This window comes from Boleophthalmus pectinirostris, unplaced genomic scaffold (genome assembly GCF_026225935.1).
Source record: "Boleophthalmus pectinirostris isolate CB_2022bp ecotype Guang Dong unplaced genomic scaffold, ASM2622593v1 HiC_scaffold_12, whole genome shotgun sequence".
Lineage (NCBI taxonomy): Eukaryota > Metazoa > Chordata > Actinopteri > Gobiiformes > Gobiidae > Boleophthalmus > Boleophthalmus pectinirostris.
In genome coordinates, this window is record NW_026571018.1 from 16464490 (window position 1) to 16483933 (window position 19444).

General features: G+C 36.9%; 1 protein-coding gene across 1 annotated transcript in view; it reads left to right on the top strand.

Moving 5' to 3' along the window:
• The first annotated feature begins 7962 nt into the window (after positions 1–7962).
• The window catches only part of LOC110169086 (junctional adhesion molecule 3B-like), a 52640-nt gene continuing 41158 nt past the window's right edge, over positions 7963–19444 (top strand). The window contains exon 1 of the mRNA XM_055148585.1: positions 7963–8095. Coding sequence (XP_055004560.1) covers positions 7993–8095 — 103 coding nt within the window. The 5' untranslated portion in view covers positions 7963–7992. The remainder of the gene's footprint in view (positions 8096–19444) is intronic.

The window sequence follows — 19444 nt, forward strand, 5'->3', positions numbered from 1 at the left end:
ACAGAGTAATAATAAAGGATTACTGAAACGTGTGAATGAAACAAAACACAACTCCAGATATATTTAACATTACAACACGGCTTAAAGCTCACAAGAGTCAGTTTTGGATAATATAGTCCCTTTAACAAACTTATTCAGTAGCAGGACTTGTAAATGACCAAATTTTTAGCTCTGTAATTGTTTTTATTGTCAGTACTGTTTCCACCTCTGGCAGTCTAAGCCAGAGCAGATGCTGAGGTTGAAAAACAGTTCCAGCCTCACGTTCCAGTCACAGCGATGGCATGTGCACTGTAAATGTCAATAAGAACGCCATCCCTCATAAACTCCATCCAGGCTCCGAGCGTCACACAACACACACAAACACACCATATACAGTATGTGCTCTGCTCTGGGATTGGACCTGTAACTTTTAGATCTTTAACTACAAAAATACTCACATTTTAAAGATGCACTGTGTAACATTTCTGGTGGAGGGTCCGCCAAATGCTTTTCTCCATGGAGATATTATTGCTTTGGCTGGAATGTTTCACAGTATGGCATTAAACCTTTCTATGATCATGGAGACAAAAACGAGATCAAGTTACAGGCCAGATCTGTGGAAAGGCAACTCCGCTCACAGTCAGAACGCCTTTTTTTTCTAGGTATTTCTGAGCTATAAAACCACCTGTGACATTTAAGATAGAGCTGTTTAATGTCATACTGTGGAACATTCCTGGCAGAGCAATGACGGAATGACAGAAACAAGAAGGTGACACCCCCCATACCAAAAAGTTACACAGTGTTCCTTTACTGAGGGATTTTCAGTTGTATATAAAAACAACTGAATCCTGTCAACAAAGCTTAATTTTTGTCTTCCTTCTCACTTGTACACAGTAAACCCAAATAAGTTACCAGAACTCAAAAAATTTAGGTAATCGATTGCCTCAATTATTTTAAGTTGATGAACTTAAAAGTCACAATCTTCCAGAAATTAAAAGGTTGGATGTCTTTCCTTTTGATAACCCTTTAATCAAAAAAATATAGGTTAAAATTACTCAAAAGGAAGAACATGTTACAGCAACTTGACATAATTAAGTTAGTAGGACTATTTCTAAAACTTTGAGTATACGCAACTTAATTTATTTAATTACATTGAACGTTCGGGTTTACAGTGTAAGAGGGGGATGATATATTGATAAGATGAAGTAATACTGATATTGCAGTTTTGATGATAATAAAAATACAGCCAGCTTTCATGAGAAAACTCCAGAAGCAGATGGACAGTTTAAAGGTGTACTATGAAACTTTTATATGGAGGGTTTCATGGGGATTCTTGCTGGTCTCCATGGTGATGTTATTGATTTTTCTGGAATGTTTCAGAGTATAGCATCAAATGTATCAATGTCACCAGGCCGGGTTATTGATCAGATCGGCGAAGAGGGAAGAGTGGACCCCGCTTTGAGTAAGAATGCATATTTTTGAAGGTATTTTGTGCAATTTTAACACCTGTAATTGAATGAATGCACAATAGATCAATTTAATGTCATAGTTTAAACCAATTACCAGAAAAGCTGCATAGTCCAACCTTAAATGTAAAAAAAATTGCTGGTATTTTCTATTTTTCTTTTCTTTTTTTCACATTATAAGAATATATTTGGACACTTTTTTGTTAATTGTTGAGCCCGTTTACATTTGTGCTATTCTTGGACCTCAATAAAAGCATCACATCACAAAAATATGAAGTCATTTTAGGATAACAAGATATATATTTCAGTCATAGTGTCATCTTCATACAAGCAGGTCCATGTGTTTAGTTCATGTAAGGAGACAGGAGACATTTCTAAGAGTAATTGCTATCCTCTTTAAGGTAATTGGCTTCGGGGACTTCCTCAATAGTGACCCTAAAGTGGATGTTTGTTTTGACAAGGCCCTGTTATTCCCAAGATCAACCGGATAATCTGTACGACGCCTGTGCGCGGGCAGCCCTGGCTTATACCAGCATTAGACTGTTTCCTATTGGTGGTCACATGGTCCCCAGAGGCAGGAAGAAGAGCTCTGTGTGTGTCTATGCGCATCTATCACATCATGGGGACTGGATTCTGTACAAGCTCGATTCATGGGACCTGCCTTCCTTATAAGGACAAAAATCAGGTGCCTCTGACGTAATTTAGGGCTGCAACATTAATCAGAGTAATTGGCATGATTGTTATCTGGACTATACAGACTCTAAAACATGTGACAAAAGACAATTTATCTCAAAGACAGCAGCGTTATTAACTCAAAAGGGAAAAATAACATTAACATTTTCTGGTTTTCATCAATAATAGACATAAAGGTGCACTGAGTAACTTTTCTGCTTGTCTCCATAGTGATGTAATTGCTTTGTGCTGAATGTTATACAGTATGGAAATAAACTTGATTATCACAATCGAGATAAGTTACTGGTCAGATCTATGGAGAAGCAAGTCTACACATAAGAATTCATGTTTTTCAAGGTATTGTTGAGCTATAAAACACCTGTAATTGAAGACTTGTAGGGCACATAGCTTTAATGCTGTACTGTGGAACATTCCATGCAAAGAAATATCATCTCCTTAGAGACAAACAAGTAGCTGGCCTTCCACCTTAGATGTTGCATAGTGCACCTTTAATATTCTCTGTCTGGAAACCTTCAGTCACCAGAGTTCAACCTATATTTACTTGAAAATCTGTTTAAAAGTACATCGAAAAAATAATTGTTTGACAAGTTTGTTACTATATTTATTACTGTAGTGACCCTGTTTTTCCTCAACCTCCTTTATTTTCTATTAGACACGCTCAAAATGTTCGAGACAAGTTAATGAACTCTTATCTTCTTCCAGAAAATAAAAGCACATGGCTACAAACATCTATGGGCACATTTGATGGTTTGAATTGTCCTCATTGTCCAAATGTCCTTCAAACAAAAATGTTCATGGATGTACACAACAGTAAATAATAGGGATGTAACGATATGCAAATCTCACAGTACGATATTTATTGTGATATTTTGAAGAGGCTAATATAGTTGTAGATGGGACACTTTTTTGCTTTTAAAATACCTTGACAACATTTTGGTGTGGATTATTACCTTCATAATCCCAAGAATTCAAGCAAAAACATATCTCTTTATGTTGTCTGCACTGAAATGAATCATGGGATATGTACTTCCCTATGTTTATAAGCTGTTGCTACTACAAAACCATGCATTTAAGCAAAGCAACTTGTGATTCGATATATCGTGACAGGCCACGATATTATTGAGACTTTTGACGTTACAGTATCATGATATTTGGTTATTGTTATATCCTTAGTAAATAATAGTAAATAAAGGCCTTTTAAGTATATTTTTTCTCGTGCGATTTTAACTTCCTTGGAGTTCCTGGATTTTGTGTTTATAGTCTATTATTAAATCAGGGTTTAAGGTTAAGTTTAAGCAAGTATCGGTTACAGTAAAGGTTAAGATCAGTCTCCTGGAAATTAATATAAGCCTATGTTATGTCCCTAACAAGCATGGAAACCCAACATGTGCATGCGTGTGTGTGTGTATGTGTGTGTGTGTACATGCGTGTATACTGGCAGCTTGCGAGTGTCAATAGGGCAAAAGAGAGCGGCATTGATCACACATCCAAACGCTGTCAGCTCACTAATAATTAGGCTTTTCATTATCGACACAACAGGCAGCAATGAACTAGGCTCCAGGCTGTGCTCCTGCGCAAAGTCCTAATCTAATAATGATATTGGTTTTATCTTTTGTTTACCACATAAACAAAAGGCCAATTACTGTCTAAAAATATCCGTAAGCCATCGAATGACCTCAGGGTTTGATCACTGTCCGCTCCAAATGACTGGTCATGAAATCAGAAATGTAGCAGTGAACGTACGGCACAGCTTATACACATGTCTTGTTATCTTCTGGTTTAAGAAATAGGAAAAGTCAAGACTGTTGTCATAGTGATTGACTATTTATTAAAATGAAATATTATATCTTTTGAATTGGGGCAAGTCCTCACTATAAAACAGGAAGCTGAAATAGAACAGAATTACTGCTGCTATGGGGCCGTATGGAAAGAAAAAAATCAGTCAGGTCAGAAGATACATGACTGGAATCTATCTATATCTTTTTTTTTTTTTTTTTTACAAAATGAGAGTTAGACAAATAAGTTAAGTTACGTCATTTTAGACTTACAATTAAATAAACTTATGAACTTGGACACACACTATAGCTTTTATTACAAAACAAAACAAACAAAAACAAAAGATGATAAAATTCAGTGGTGAAAAATAGCAAAATATTTGTGTCAAATAAGGTGCAAATAGGACTATACATTTTCATTTTTCATTTTAATTATTTGTTTGAGCAAGGTAAAACAAAATCAACAACACTATCAAAAAAAAAAAAAAAAACAAGGATATGTGCAGGGAACTGGTGCTCAAAGGGAGTAGGGTGAAATTGAAAAAACTATAATGTCCTACCCCACACAAATGATAAGCAGAATACAAATATATATATATAGTACGTATAGTAAATAAATTCATTAATCAATTAAAATGTGCCTAGTATAAGAGATGGGGTAAGGAAAATACAGTGAGCAGATGAAAAAAGTGACTTTGACATAACATCGAGTTTATCTGTTACATAAACATGCTGTATGGTTGTATGGAGTATGTTATGAATGCTTATTATTTTTATTATGTTATGTTAGGATTTATTGAATCTAAACTTAAACTTATTACTCAAATAATAAAGTACAATATTAAAACCAGCTCTTTCTATTCTGGGCTTGAAGGACATTGGAGATATTGGAGATATTTCTTAGATCCCCCATTTCAGATACTGTATATCTGGGCCCAAAGAGCCGTTTGGGTTTCCTTGAAGTTGACAGACATACGATATAAAAGTCGTAAACCAGGACTGCAAATGCCATGAAATGAAACATAGATATTTCAGAGAAGCCAAGAGTTATGGATGCAGATTTGTGGACTGGGGGAAATATATTAAACTTATATTTTTCTGTTGGATGAAGCATGTTATAATTATGTGAATGTGGGTTTTGTTACCGAGCCTGGCACTACTGCATATTAATATTTTGCAGTGACATCGCGCTGGGGGTGTTCTGCGTGTATCTATATTGGCAGAATGTTAGTTATATGGTGACATAATGCACATATCAGCAAACACAGACAAAAAAGTTGTAAGACTGTCTGAAAATTTGTGATCAGTATGAGCATTCATGGTCCTGTTTCGGTGTTTGATTTTCAACAAAAAGGTGCATGTTTAGATCACAAATCATCTGACCTGTTGTAGTTCCAACCAATCAGGTCTTTCTAGTCAGATTGTGTTAAAATAAAACATAGATTAGAGCAGTGCCTCCAGTTAGCATCACACCCACAAGGAAGGTTGATGACTTCTGCTCCAAAGTATCAATAGTTGCAAGTTTTAGAAAAAAAAGGCAAACCAAAGAAAATATTTTAGTTTATTTTTTGCTAAAGCATGACAGACTGTGCCTTTAAATGTGGTTTGGGTGAATTTTAGACTCTGGCTCTGGGGACGCTGGTCAGAGTGGCCTCAATGATGGATGGATTAATTAAAAATAAATTAAAAGAGCAAATCATTTATTGCATCCTGGAAGCTGAGCGTAAAGAGTGAAGCAGCATAATATCAATAGAATTTAGTGAAATGGTGTTAGTTTTTGTTTTGTCAAAGCATGTTAAGAAATAGACACTTACATACACTATAATGTAATTGTGGTGCACTGCTGGAGGGTCCAACACCTTCTTGTCTCCATGGAAATATTTTTTGCCTTTATTATTTCACAATATGGAAATACTGTCATGGAGTTAATGATCAGATCTATGGAAAAGCAATCCTGATACGTAAGAATTCATGTTTTTCAAAGTGTTTTTGAGTTATAAAACACCTTTAACTGAAGAAATGTTAGGCAGATTTGCTTAATGCCCTACTGTGGAACATTCCATGTAATATAAATATATATATACATGTCCACAGAGAAAGGCATGTAGCAAACCAGTCACCTTAGAAGTTAGACAGTGCAACTTTAAGACACATTTGGCATTAGAGAAATTGCCTTTAAGAGGACCTGAGGTAAGACATGGAACAGAAAATGGCGCCGATCCAAATGACTTCTTAAAGAGGATTAATCTCTGAGCTTGAGTCTCAATGCTGTGTGATTGTTATAAAGATTTATCATTGTTTCTACATTACCTTTGACTGATTCAATTTAAGGCCTTCTCATTTGTTGCTGCCGCTGGATGCTCACCTCCAAACAAATGGAACTCATAAGTTTGAGTGTCACGAGATTGTCCTCAGTGAATCCCTAGACAACATAAAGAACCAGCGTGTGCTTAATTTTCTTCTGTATTATAGTTTGGATTTTTTGGATCTTGAATGATGTGGTAACCAATCAGTAACCAATCAGCCAGTTCATTCATTCACTGTTTGAATGCTGGCAATATTTGTTTGAGACTGATTTGGATAAAGCTGAGTTTACACAAACGATTTTAAAGGGACAGTCCAGAATTTTGGACATAGGGCCTCATTTCCTAGTGAGTCAAAGTGTTGGAGACGTGTGGAGACACTTTTTTAAATATTCCATCCAGTCCTTGTATTTGCAGAGGTCGTGGTGCTAGGCTAGTGCATGTCAATGGCCATAGTTTGCCTGCCACTAAAAACAGTCTTACTTACTCCACAAAACACCTGAAGCAAATCTATTATTACACCAGACTGTCGATGTGAATGTCTGTGTTGATAGAATAATTTTCGGAGTAAAACCAACCTTGCATTTGAAGGATTTATGTCTGAGCAGCAACAGCGACTTTTACTTCCTGACAGAAAGCTTGGCAGCGGTGGACTAATATCACCTAGCACCTATCTTACCCGCAAAGTAAAATTCTGCTGCTGCTGAGAAAATAGTCCCTGATCATGCGACGATTCATGGGATGCAATGTTAGTTTTATTTCAAACATTATTCTATCAACACAGACATTTACATTGACAGTCTGGTGTAATAATTGTTTTGCTTCGGGTGCTTTATGGAGTGGGTAAGACTTTTTGTGACTTATTTTTGGCCATTGACATGCACTAGTCTAGCACCAGCGACCTCTGCAAATACAAAGACTGAATGGAATATTTTAAAAAATGTCTCCACGCGTCTCCAACACTCTGGCTCACTAGGAAATGAAGCTCTATGTCCAAAATTCTGGACTGCCCCTTTAAGACATTTCAAATAATTCCCAAACTCGCACTGTGACTGAATCTCATGCGAAGCTCACAACAGAATATCATCGTCCAGTTTTATTGCAAATAAAGATCATTATGAGGGTAATTATATTTTTATTTTTTTACCATATCACATAATTTCTTCCTCCAAAGTCTGAAATCTGAAATCTTGATTTAAAACCCAAACAATAAGACAAGGCAAAATGTCAATTTAGCTTCAAATGACATTTTTTCCACCAGCTTTTGAAGGAACACTTGCTGAACTTGTCTGGACAAAGCCGACTGTTTTCAACCCAGACGACAGTGCTATTATAAACACCTATATAAGACATGTAAAAGCTGTAAATAATAGAACTGAACAGTGTGGACCTCTCAAATGAAGTTTCCTGGTTGTGTCCGTTTTGCCAGCCTCACTGTGAACCATGGGAGTGAGAAAGCAGGGCTGTTATAACATGTGTCCAGGGGCATGCTTTGGCTAAGTGAGTGCCACGGATATTTGTCAGGATACCAGGCATACGCAGCGTGTTTGTAACATGGTGACTAGCCCCGGTCTGAGCTCCGTTGGGGGGGGCTTTCCATGTGCTCTTCTCAGCTGCTGCGTCATAACAGTAAATAACACGGCACAGGGCAACGGGGCACTTTGGGGGGATTTCAGCGTGACTCAGGGGTTTGGTGACAGGGTGTTCACCTGTCTTTCTTTCTGGTGGTTCTGCACAGTCATGTAGGCCCTGTCCCAAATCACACGTACTTAAAGAATGTCACACTTTTACTTTGACGCCACAGGAATTTTATTTGTTTTATGTAGAATGTGGATGTGCGTATTTTGGGACTTGGTGGAGCGAGAGAGACTAAGGGAGGGTATGTTGATTTTACAATAGTGTTTGAATGATGTGACCCTATGTAATGTTTGTTTAATTTAACACTTTATAATAACTTATAATCTTAATTAATGAATAAAGACTTAATTCATAATAGTCTCTAAAAGGTTCTATATTACACAAAATTGACTCTTGTGAGCTTAAAGACATGTTAGAATGTTGTTACTTCATCAGAAACTTACCTGGAGTTGTGTTTTGTTTCATTCACACATGTTTGAATAATCTTTATCATTATTCTGTCTACATCTCCAAAGCTGAAAATGCTGCGTTCCACCTTGTGATGTCATGAAGTTGTAGTTTTCAAGTTAATACCTACTTTTTACTTTTGTTCAGTAGAGAATGGCAGTTCCAGGGCTGAAATTATCCAAATGTTTCTAGTGAAGGTGTTAGCCTGATTCATCAGTCAGTTTCACTTTGTGGAAACCGTCTGACCTCGAAGCATTAGGATTCATTCATTCGACAGTAGGCGGCTACTGTTTTTCATTTAACCAATCGCTGCTATTTGCTCGCGTATGTAATGCACCGCTAATGGAACTAACTGGTATATTAAGTTTTTCCCAAATCCCATAGGAAGAAGGGCAATAACGTCTTTCCCCTTGATAAAATTCACCAAACATTCTCTTTGCTCCAGCTTTGAATCCTCCATCTCGGGAATCGTTGCCAACACAGTATGGCTCTTCGCTGATTGGCTGGTGCCCGGACTCGCACTTCCGTGGTTCTTGCAAACCGTCTAGTGTATTCCAATTGAGGTGAGGCACTAGGTGGTGTCAGCCTGGCTATGAAGGTGTATGGAGTTTAAAAACAGAATGAAGCACTTCCCGTATTACCACATGTCATCACAAGGTGGAACAGAGTTTTCTGTTTGAGAAAAGAACTCAGCCTAAAAATGCAGGGTTTGTGTGTTAAATCTGTGAATGGAACAAAACACAACTTCACGTGTGTTAGTAATGAGGAAACACCATTATAATACTGATCAGAAAATAGTGCAATATGGGTGCTTCAAGTGCTCTATCGCCACCTAAATTCCACCAAATTCCAAAACGCATTCCTCTTTCTCAAAAATTTTCTGTGGTCACACTATTTGTCGGCCATCTTTAGACTCGCAGTGTGCTAAAGATGATGCGGGTCTTAAGTGTAAAATAAGACGGTAACTTCAACTAGAGTCCAGCCATAGTGAGCAGAGCAGGCCCCCTAAAGTCTATTTCTGTACCTTTCTGATTTGTTGAAAGCCCAAATATCAGCACTGAAGAGGAGTCAACACCCATTGGACTTCCTGAGTTTCCACGGTTACAGTTTAGATTGAACTTAATTGTTTGTTTCAAAAAGTAAACCTCATACCTTGCCATTAGTCTGGGCCATTTCAGAATAACTATGTGAGCATTTCCTTTGACGTTGGTCCATTAAGAGTCTGATTCAATAGAACAGCGCTTTCTGGATGTCATTATTAAGGTTATTGAGTTTGTTTGACGTTTAAGACTTCAGTTTGGGTATAAATTTTTTTTAACACAAGGCTAAAAATAATACTCGTTCATTTGTCTCTCTGTTTAGAATCTGATTTCAATTGGACAGGGCCTTTCAGGACTACAATTTAGGGCGGGGTACTATTTAAGCTTTGGAGAATACATATTGTGCCTGTGCCTGCTATATGGGCTGTATAGTTTTATCTACATTTGTGGATAATTAAGCTATAAGTTGGACTTTTTAAATCGCAATAGTATCCGTAAACGACTTATTAAAAGAAAAGAAAGTCTGCTGACACTTTTTTATTTTATTTGTACCAAAATGACTATGCGACGGTGCCAAATCCTACATGTATTATGATTAAGAAAAGAAATTTGGAGAAAAGGTTAAAAAACTGAAAAACAGCCCTACACTAATTATTAAAAATATTAATCATAATTTTTTTAATAAGGTACGAGTTCTTGTAACCTATTTTTCAAAGAGAGGTCTAAAAATAACTTCATTCGTTCATTTGTTGCTTTATACATGAATAATTTGGATTATTTTACATAACACATCAACAACAGTAATCGAAAACAATTTACAAATAGAAATTGACAGATATGTTTTTTTTCATATTCAATCCTGATTGTTTAGAAACCACAGAAACCAATTACCATATTTTTGGGTCGATATGTATGGCCGATTTTCGTAATTTTTCCCCAAATTCATTTAAATTCACTCCAAACTCACCCTCAATCTAAATTTACTAGTATCTGTCCATCTCTACTTACAATTAAGAAGATTTTCCTACTTTTGAGTTCAGTCTTGATATGTTCGTATGTGGGATCAGCGTCAATAAAGGTCTGTCTATTCATTCTACTTCCCATCTACTCTGTACAGTGAAACAATTTGAATAAGTCTTTGAAACCAATACTAAAAGCAAATATGTGAGTTTCCTGAAATATTTAACATTCAAAACCAAAAATCAACAAATTATTCATTGGAAAAACAAGAAAAAGCAACAATAATGTCAGAAGAAAAGTAACAGTACAGTTGACCTGGAATATATCTGTTCTGTTTTTGATTCTGTTGAACAAGAGTGAAAAACACCCCACGCCCACTGCACCGCACCCCAAAGTTCAACCCAAAACTGCAACTCAAACTGGTCTCATCTGGTTTCAGCTCCAACAATGATCTTGTGCTTTTGGAAATGTGTTTTTAGAGAGATTTGGGAGGAAAAAAAACATAACTAAAATAATCAGAAAACCCAAGATCTGATTTTTGGTGTGTGCTTACATGCCCAAGAGAAATCTGATCATCAAAAATAGTTAATTAGAGGATTGTTAGAGTAAATTTTGTATTTGGAGGACAATGTGAAGGCAATAAATCTACAAATAAAATAAAAGCATGTGTTCTTACTGTGAGTGGGCTTGCTTCTCCATAAACCTGACTTATTTGGCCTGGAAGAGGGCTTTAACCTGCTTGTTTCCATGGAGAATTTGTTCTTTTGGCTATAATTTTTTTTTTTCTTTTTTTTTTTTTTGTCTTTGCCACATGTGTTTGCCGTTTATTGCTTCTTTTTTTTTTTCTTGTCAGAACTGGCACAGGTGAGAACAAGCTGAGAAAAATCAGATAAAACTGTGTACATGACATTTGGATCATCTTAAACTCTAGAAACCAGATAAAGATAGATTTATTTTTGTGTTCCTGTAAACATGTGCACAGTCTTAAGTATGCACTGTGTCTTAATGACCTGTCTTTAGTAAGACCTTCCAGTAATGACTCCTTCCTGTCCTCCTCCTCCATCACAATAGTCACCACACTCAGACTCATCACGCTCATGTGGGCTGCTTCCTCTGGGCCTGTACTGAATGTGCTAATGTTCTGTAATGTTCTGTAATGTTCTATAATGTTCAGTCTGGATCTCTCTTCTGCCCTTCGAGCTGCTGTTTTAGAATAACACATTTACCACAACTGTGTTTTCCAACCGTAGTGTTAGGATAAATAACTAGGCTCAGCTATTTTGTATAATCATTTCTATAGTTATATAAAGGTTGTTTTTCTCAACAATAGGCTACTTGGAATGGTTTCAGATTTTAAAGAAACATTTATTTTAATTTTAATATTAAACCCCCTTTGTGGTTCATATATTCTTTGTGGACATCAATATTAGGGCTGTCCAGTATATTGAAATTGAATTGAAATCGCATTTTGAGTTGCTGCAATTATCCAAAAGATCACAATAAATAAAATAAAACATATTTTTATTGAACACTCACATGTGAACTAAATCCAATTTAAAAAAAAATGTGTTGCAAAACTAATCACAGTCACAGTAGGCCTAGGCAGATGGAAAGAGGGTGGTAATGGGAGTGAACCCCCTACACTTTTTGCCCCTTGAAAATCACTTCTCTACAATAATCACTAGGAACAAAAGCGCAGTGTTTTACTCAGTGCATCATACATACACACATATACATGCATATGCTCTACATTCCTCTGTTGGGTGCTTTAAGCAGATTGCGACTGGCCTCTTGCCAATCAGAGCTCGTCATCTCTTATCAGGGCTGGGCTGGGCTCACTCCTGACTCTGGAGAAGTGGATACTCATGAGAGGCAGAGGTGTGGAACAGATTTATTGGACACAATGTCAGGATCCTTTTTTCAATTAGCAACATATCAAGATTATATTCCTGGAGTTGTGTTTTGTTCCATTCACACATTTTTAACACACAAACTCTGCATATTTAGGCTGTGTTCTTCTCTCAAAAGGGAAACAATCTGTTTTTCGTTGTGATGTCATGTAGTAATACAGGAAGCGCTCCACTAACCCTAACCCTTAACTGTGTTTCTCTATACACCTTCACGATAACCCATTTTGATAATTTCGCCCGAGCCTTTCTGCGTGGAGTTTGGATGTCCTCCCCGTGTCTGGGAGGGTTTCCTCTGGGCACTCCGGTTTCCCCCATCAACCCAAAACATGCACCATAGGTTAAATCCTCCAGCTGAGGTCCTGACCAAGCCTAGTAACAAGATCATGGAGATAGGTCCTCGGGCACCGAATGTGCTGCCCACTGCTTCTGAAAGGATGGGTGAAATGCAGAGGAGAATTTCCCTACAGAGACAATAAAAAAGTACTACAAAAAAGTACTACAAAAGGTAAAAGGTAGCATTAACTACCACTTCATGACATTACAAGGCGAAACAAAGCATTATGTTTGGTGGATTTGAGGAGGTAACAGCATTCTAACATGGCTCAAATCTCTCAGAAGTCAATATATGAGCTTTAACATGTACAAAAAAGTATAATACTACATCACATGAGCAGTCAAAAGTGAAAGTGAAACAGCTGTGAGCAGGTTGTGACACTGTATTTTCATATCAACATCTGAAAGTGCGTTTGAATCTGCTCACTCTCATTTGTGGAACATTTAATTGAGCTTTCACATTGTTTACAGTTTTCTCTCTGCTCTCCGCTGCTGTGTCACTGTTATGATTCGTGTAACGGAGCAGACATCGGTTCACGGGAGCGCGTATAAGCTCTGTAAAGCCACTGCAAAAATAATAAATAAGTAACCCAGCGAAATGATGTTTGATGTAAGCGTAGACAGCAGGTGAATGGGGTCGCCAGCTGTCCTTCTGACTATAAAAGCACCCTGGACCTGAGCCATCGTTGTGCTGATATGTCTGATCTACTGTAACTGTGTACAATCATGCAGGACTTCATCATGCACAATCTGGGCACAGGGGGGCACGGTTGACCAGTTCCAGTCAGGTCAATGTCATGGAACAAAATAGCAGGCAGAGGAAATGTTATTGCCGAAATGTTACGCAATATTTGGTTGTCACGGTTACAGGGTGTAGCTTTGATGTTGGTTTTGGTGGCTGCAAACTTTTTATGTCTTTTGATGTTGCTTGCGTTTTGATCTTACCTCAGCCTTGTTATTTTAGAATGTAGAGCCATTTTTCCTTTCAAACAAAATTACAATTCTATTTATTCATTTATTTATTTTCATTTAAGTATAATATTTTACAGACTGACAGTACTTGCTGGAGTAAAAGTTTTAGATCTCTTGGTCTCTTAGGTCTACATGTGACATAATTATTTGAACATTTGTGTTTTTCGCACTGCATCCTTCCAACATTTTCGCATGTGATCTATCTTCTGAAAATAGCAGATGAGTTATTCTTTCACTTTCCAAACCTGGATTTTAGTTTGTCTTAAAAACATGAAAAACAGAACTAGTTCATTTTGAAATTATTGCAATTATGCCTCGTATTTTTATGCATTCCTAACATTCCAATTATTCACCGCAATGAGTTTATAAGCGTTAATACTGCTCGTCTTCGTTCTCAGAGTATAAAAACGCTTTATAACTAGATACAGACAACACACATCAGTCTAATTTCTTCTTTATTACTTCCTTGTACTTCTACTTTGTACTTGTACTCGAGCATCCCCATGCCAGAGTGTTTTTTCCCACAGAAGCCCATCACAGATTCCTCCCCGAGCAGGTGATGGTGGTGCGTTCCTCTGGGGGGAGAAGAGGGCGGAGGGGGGATGTGGGGTCTCTGGCACATGCCCCTCCCCAGCTGCTGCCCCCCTCAACCCCCCCTCACCCCTGCCCCCCCACACCCCAACAGCCAGCGCTAACTATTTGAGTCCGGAGTATGCACCAGTTCACATTTGTTGTCTAGGCGGTCAGCTTGTTGGTAAATTCCTCAAGGGAAATGTTATACTTTGATGTCTTAATATGTATTTTTGCTGTGTTTTGGAGACTCTATGGTTATAAACGAAACAGTACAAATGAGAGCAGATTTGATTTATTCTTCCTTTTAAGTCTTGGAAGTGAGTTTTTGACAGCAAACGTCTCCACCCTCTTAAACTGATAGACTGGAATAAACTAAATATGACACAGAGGCTGTTTGAACTGTATTCAATTGGCCTGTCGCTTACATGGCTTAATCCAAAATATTCTTCTTTTGCTGAATTAAAAAATATATATATTTCATTAAACAGTTCACTATGTAACTTTTCTGGTAGAAGTCATACCACTGCTTGTCTCCGTGTTTTATTTCTTTGTCAGGGAATGTTTCAAAGTAAGTAAGAGCAAGGTCACCTCTCCACAGATCTGACCAGTAACTTTGTCTGGTGGCACTGTCTATACGTATCTCCATGAAGACAGATAAGTTATAATGTTGTTACCTCCTCAAACACTTGCTTCTGAAAAGGAATATTTTGGGTGTCAACATTTTCTTCAAAAATGTCAAAAGAGCTGAAGCATTTTCAGACTTCATAAAAGACTCTGACCATGTTTAATGCAACAAAGTGATGGACATAAGCTTCAAAACAAGTCAAAGAGCACACTTAGACACTCTCAATGCAGTTTCAACACTCTACTGGTCTATTTTGGTTGATAGAAAAATACCTGCGGTAAATAGACAGGGACGATGTAAGACCAAAATAAAGATACAGTATAATAAATAGTATATAGATTTGCATCGCCAGGTGCAGACTTCAGACAGACTTCAGAGTTTAAAACCAGTATTAAATGTTTTTTTAACATGTGTACTGAAAATATAAATATTAATAAATTGTGTTGTCATAAAATTAAACTGATGAGAGATAGGAGGATACACAAGTTAAGGGTATTTAAAGGTATCAGTAATTTAGAATAGCCCAAAATGGAATGTCAAATAGACTTGATATATCACTGTATTTCTTATGTCTTATTTGCCCATGAAATATTGTTTTAATACTTTTCATGAGTTATCCAGTTAGTAACAAAAAGTTATCTGACAAGTGTACATTTGCAAAACCCTACCTGTAAACACTGTCACAAAAATACCAAAAAGTACCCTTGACCAGAATATCTCAAATTTTGATACAGAGTAGTTTGAGTGTTGATTTATTTAGAGACGATTCTATTCAGATTTTTCAGTTTTGGATTTTAAGTTAATCATTTTAGACCTGGTTTAATTTCACCTTGATATAGTTCGGGTTTAGGTACACGCAAAGCCATGTCTTAACTTTAGTAGAAGTTGTAAAAAGTGTAAAAAGTTTGAGAACCATTGCTCTTGGCTCTTATTCATACAATAGTCCAAGTACTTAATGTCATGATATGTATTTTCACACGCCCCCATAGTACTTATCCCACTATAGGTCCACAGTGTTTTTTCCAGCATGGCATCCACCAGCTCGGTCCATTACACGCCTTTGTTTAGACTTGGCACAAAAGCCATCATTGTGTCTGGAGACTGAGTGGACTATATTATTCCACACTTACAGCCAATACAGGAAGCTGTGAACAATATGTGTCTCAGTCTCTATGATTACATTATATTTATGAACCGTTCAACTACTGGAGCTATTCTCGATTATGACAAAAATGATAACCATGATTATTTGGTCAAAAAGTACAGACAAAATTAACCTGATGAGAAATTCTGAAATTTATATAGCCTGTTTCTGTTTTGTTTTGTGACAGATTTGCATATAAAATTGTAGATTCAATAAGAGATTTTGAGTGGCAGAACAAGCGCGCATGTCATTTTGAACTAAAGTTAGCAACTTTTTGTGATAGTACATTTTGTTGAATAGAGTGATAGTAGCAATCACAATTTTAAACATGAGTAAAGGTCCTATTTTGCACTAAAACTGACTATGGAGAGCTTTAGAGAGAAGAACCCAGCCTAAATATGCAGGGTTTGTGTGTTAAATATGTGTAAATTAAACAAAACACAACTCCAGATATGTTTTTGATGAGGAAACAACATTATAACATAGATCAGAAAATTGCACAGGTGTTAACTTTTTCAATACGGTTGTAAAAAATTTGCTTTTCATAACCGTTTTTGCTTGAACTTTTGTTGCATTTGTTATTGTGAGAAGCCAGTTGGTGCCATGCTAATGTACTCTTATATAAAGTCTTACAGGAGGACTGCTTTTAGCTCAGCCTCTTTTCAAACAGCAGCAGTGACCTGGTGTTGTGTAGTCTTGTGTAGTGCTGTGAGAGGCATTCCTGACTGCTCCATTGTGCCTTATAAGCACTAAAGGAAAGTGAGAGGGGAGGAGAGCTGCTGTAGGGCGCCAATCTTTTGTCTAAGTTCTGTGTTAAAGGACCCTATGATCTATGTTATAATGTTGTTTCCTCTAGTATTTTGAGCTGTGGAGATGTAGACAGACTAAATGATTACTCAAGCATGTGTGAATGAAACAAAACACAACTCTAGGTATGTTTTTGATGAAATAACTGAGGACCTTTAATGTCAGATTTCAACTTTAGCTGTGTAGGTATGGTACGGTATAATGGAGTTGTGATGAAAACGCAAAATCAGGACACAAACCAGCTTTAAAGTCAGTATTTCAGAATGCATCCTTTGACTTGTCTCTTTTTGTCAGCCCATTGGACATCCTTGGTGCACAGGAAGTGGAGCACAGCTTAAAGCTTTTGGTGCTGCTAAGTCAACATGTCTGCGTTGGGTCATTGTTCGTTGAGCTCAGCGTCCAGCCACTCCACAAAGAGCTTTATCTGTGCGAGCTGTGGCACCGTCACCAGCTGGCCTCTGTCTCCCTTTCAAAACGCCAGTCGAATCAGGCATTATAGGTAAAAGAACTGCTGGCTACTCCAAAATGCTCCAGTGATGGCCTGTCACAATAACTGCTACAGAAAAAAAATTTGAATATCATGAAAAAGTTCAGTATTTTTTGTCACTTATTTCGCAGCTGGCCTCTGTCTCCCTTTCAAAATGTCACTCATCTCAGGCATTATAGGTAAAAGAACTGCTGGCTACTCCAAAAATGTTCCAAATATAGGCCTGTTATGATAATCACTCCAGACTATCTTAAAAAATTACAACATAATGAAAAAGTTCAGTATTTTTTGTCACTTATTTCGCAGCTGGCCTCTGTTTCCTTTCAAAATGCCAGTCGAATTGGGCATTATAGGTAAAAGAACGACACCAAAATGCTCCAATGTAGGCCTGTCACGATAATTACTACATAAAAAAATTTGAATATCATGAAAAAGTTCAATATTTTTTTGGTCACTTACAGTATTTCAGAAAGTCAAACCTGTATATAAAAGCTTTAAAGCCTTTATTTCTTGACATTTTGATGTGGGTTTTCATTACAGATAATGAAAACCCAAATTTCTGTGTCAAGACATAAGGCCTGAAAGTTTCACTCTGTGTGCAATGAGTCTATTTAATATATGGGTTTGACTTTATGAAATGAGTAACAAAAAGCATTTTACTTTTTCATGATCTTCAAATTTTAACTTATCGTTCAATACTTAAGATAGAATAATATTAAGTCCACCAGAAAAGTTGTGCAGTGCATTTTTAATAACTTCTATGACCCACTAACATGTTTCATTCTGCCAGTTCTTTATTGCAGCTCAAATCATTTTTACAATTTTAACAATATTGCATTGCAGAATAGCTTTTCTGCTTGGATTATTGTGTCAGTGGCATAAATTTGTTTCAGTATTGCCTTTTATCATCTATATTTACTTCAGCAATATATCAAACTTCAAAATGTTATCATCATGAACAGGCCTAGCTCCACTGTCCATATCCACACATTATCCAGATTAGCTTGATGTCTGCGATCCACTCCCAGATTTTTGTACATGTATGGAGCAGAGGAATTATGGGTTAATCCCTCGTGGTGCAGCCATGGATCATTTTATTGTCTGTATTGACCATAGAGACAGCGGTGGAGGATGGGGAGGTTACGCTGTCCGTGTGTGTGTGTGTGTGTGTGTGTGTGTGTGTGCGTGTGTGTGTGTGCGTGTCAGGGATTTGCTAGCGTGGACTATTATGTGACCACAGCATTGTTGAGTTCATAAACGCATGGATTAGTTTATGGTAGCATCGCTATCATAGAGGTGCTTTATAAAGCCTGTCTCTCAAACACATCATTAAAGGAAGTGGTGAGTTTTTCTCCTAAATTTATCTGTGGACATGAGGATTTAATTAATGGTTTTCCACATTTCAAATATAATATGAGGTATTAGGGCTGTGTACAGTACAGAACAAAAACTAAAGATAAGTTCAAGGTTGTGAGAGAAACACATGACAGAACAAAGTGTTCCTCAGTGATTAAAAGAGATAAGAACAAGAATAAAAACAAGCAATATTAAATAGTGCTTTAAATAGTACTTTGAAAAGAAAATACTTGTACCAGGAAGAAATTGTACCAAAACATATTTTTCTATTGATAACCAGTTTGCCAGGAGGCTTGGCATGGACTACAGAAAGTTACTTGGTATGATCACAAATGAATGATAAGAACTACATTTCAGTGAAATATATCAACATTATAATTCTTTTTTATATTCTAGATAATGATACAGGAATAGGTATATTAAAAAGTACAGTTCAGTTCAGATATCATTCAAATACTGGTGCCTCTAAAACAGGGGTCTCCAACCTGTAGCTCGGGAGCCACCAGTAGCTCTCTAGCCCCTTCCTTGTAGCTCGCCAAAGGATTTCTGAATTATACATACTGTGCTGAATGACTCAAATTTGATAAACTATCATTGTAAATGTGTCATTTTGATGCCAAACTTTGTGCACTAATAAATGGTTAAAGTTTTATGTTTTATAGGCATCTAACTGTTCCCCATCTAAGGCTTTATATGCTCAGTTTCTTGTGCCCGCAAAAGTTAGTAGCTTTTTGACTTTTTTTTTTTTTTTTTTTTTGTAAAGATAGCTCACCGTGAGAAAAAGGTTGGAGACCCCTGCTCTAAAAAGTTGAAAGATACCCAGGCCTCTGTAGAACTGGAAAGCTGTATTTAATACACACAACCTACCAGGCCCACTGTATTCAAAGGGATTTGCATATATTTAAATGTATTTAAGAAAATCAATCTTTTTTTACT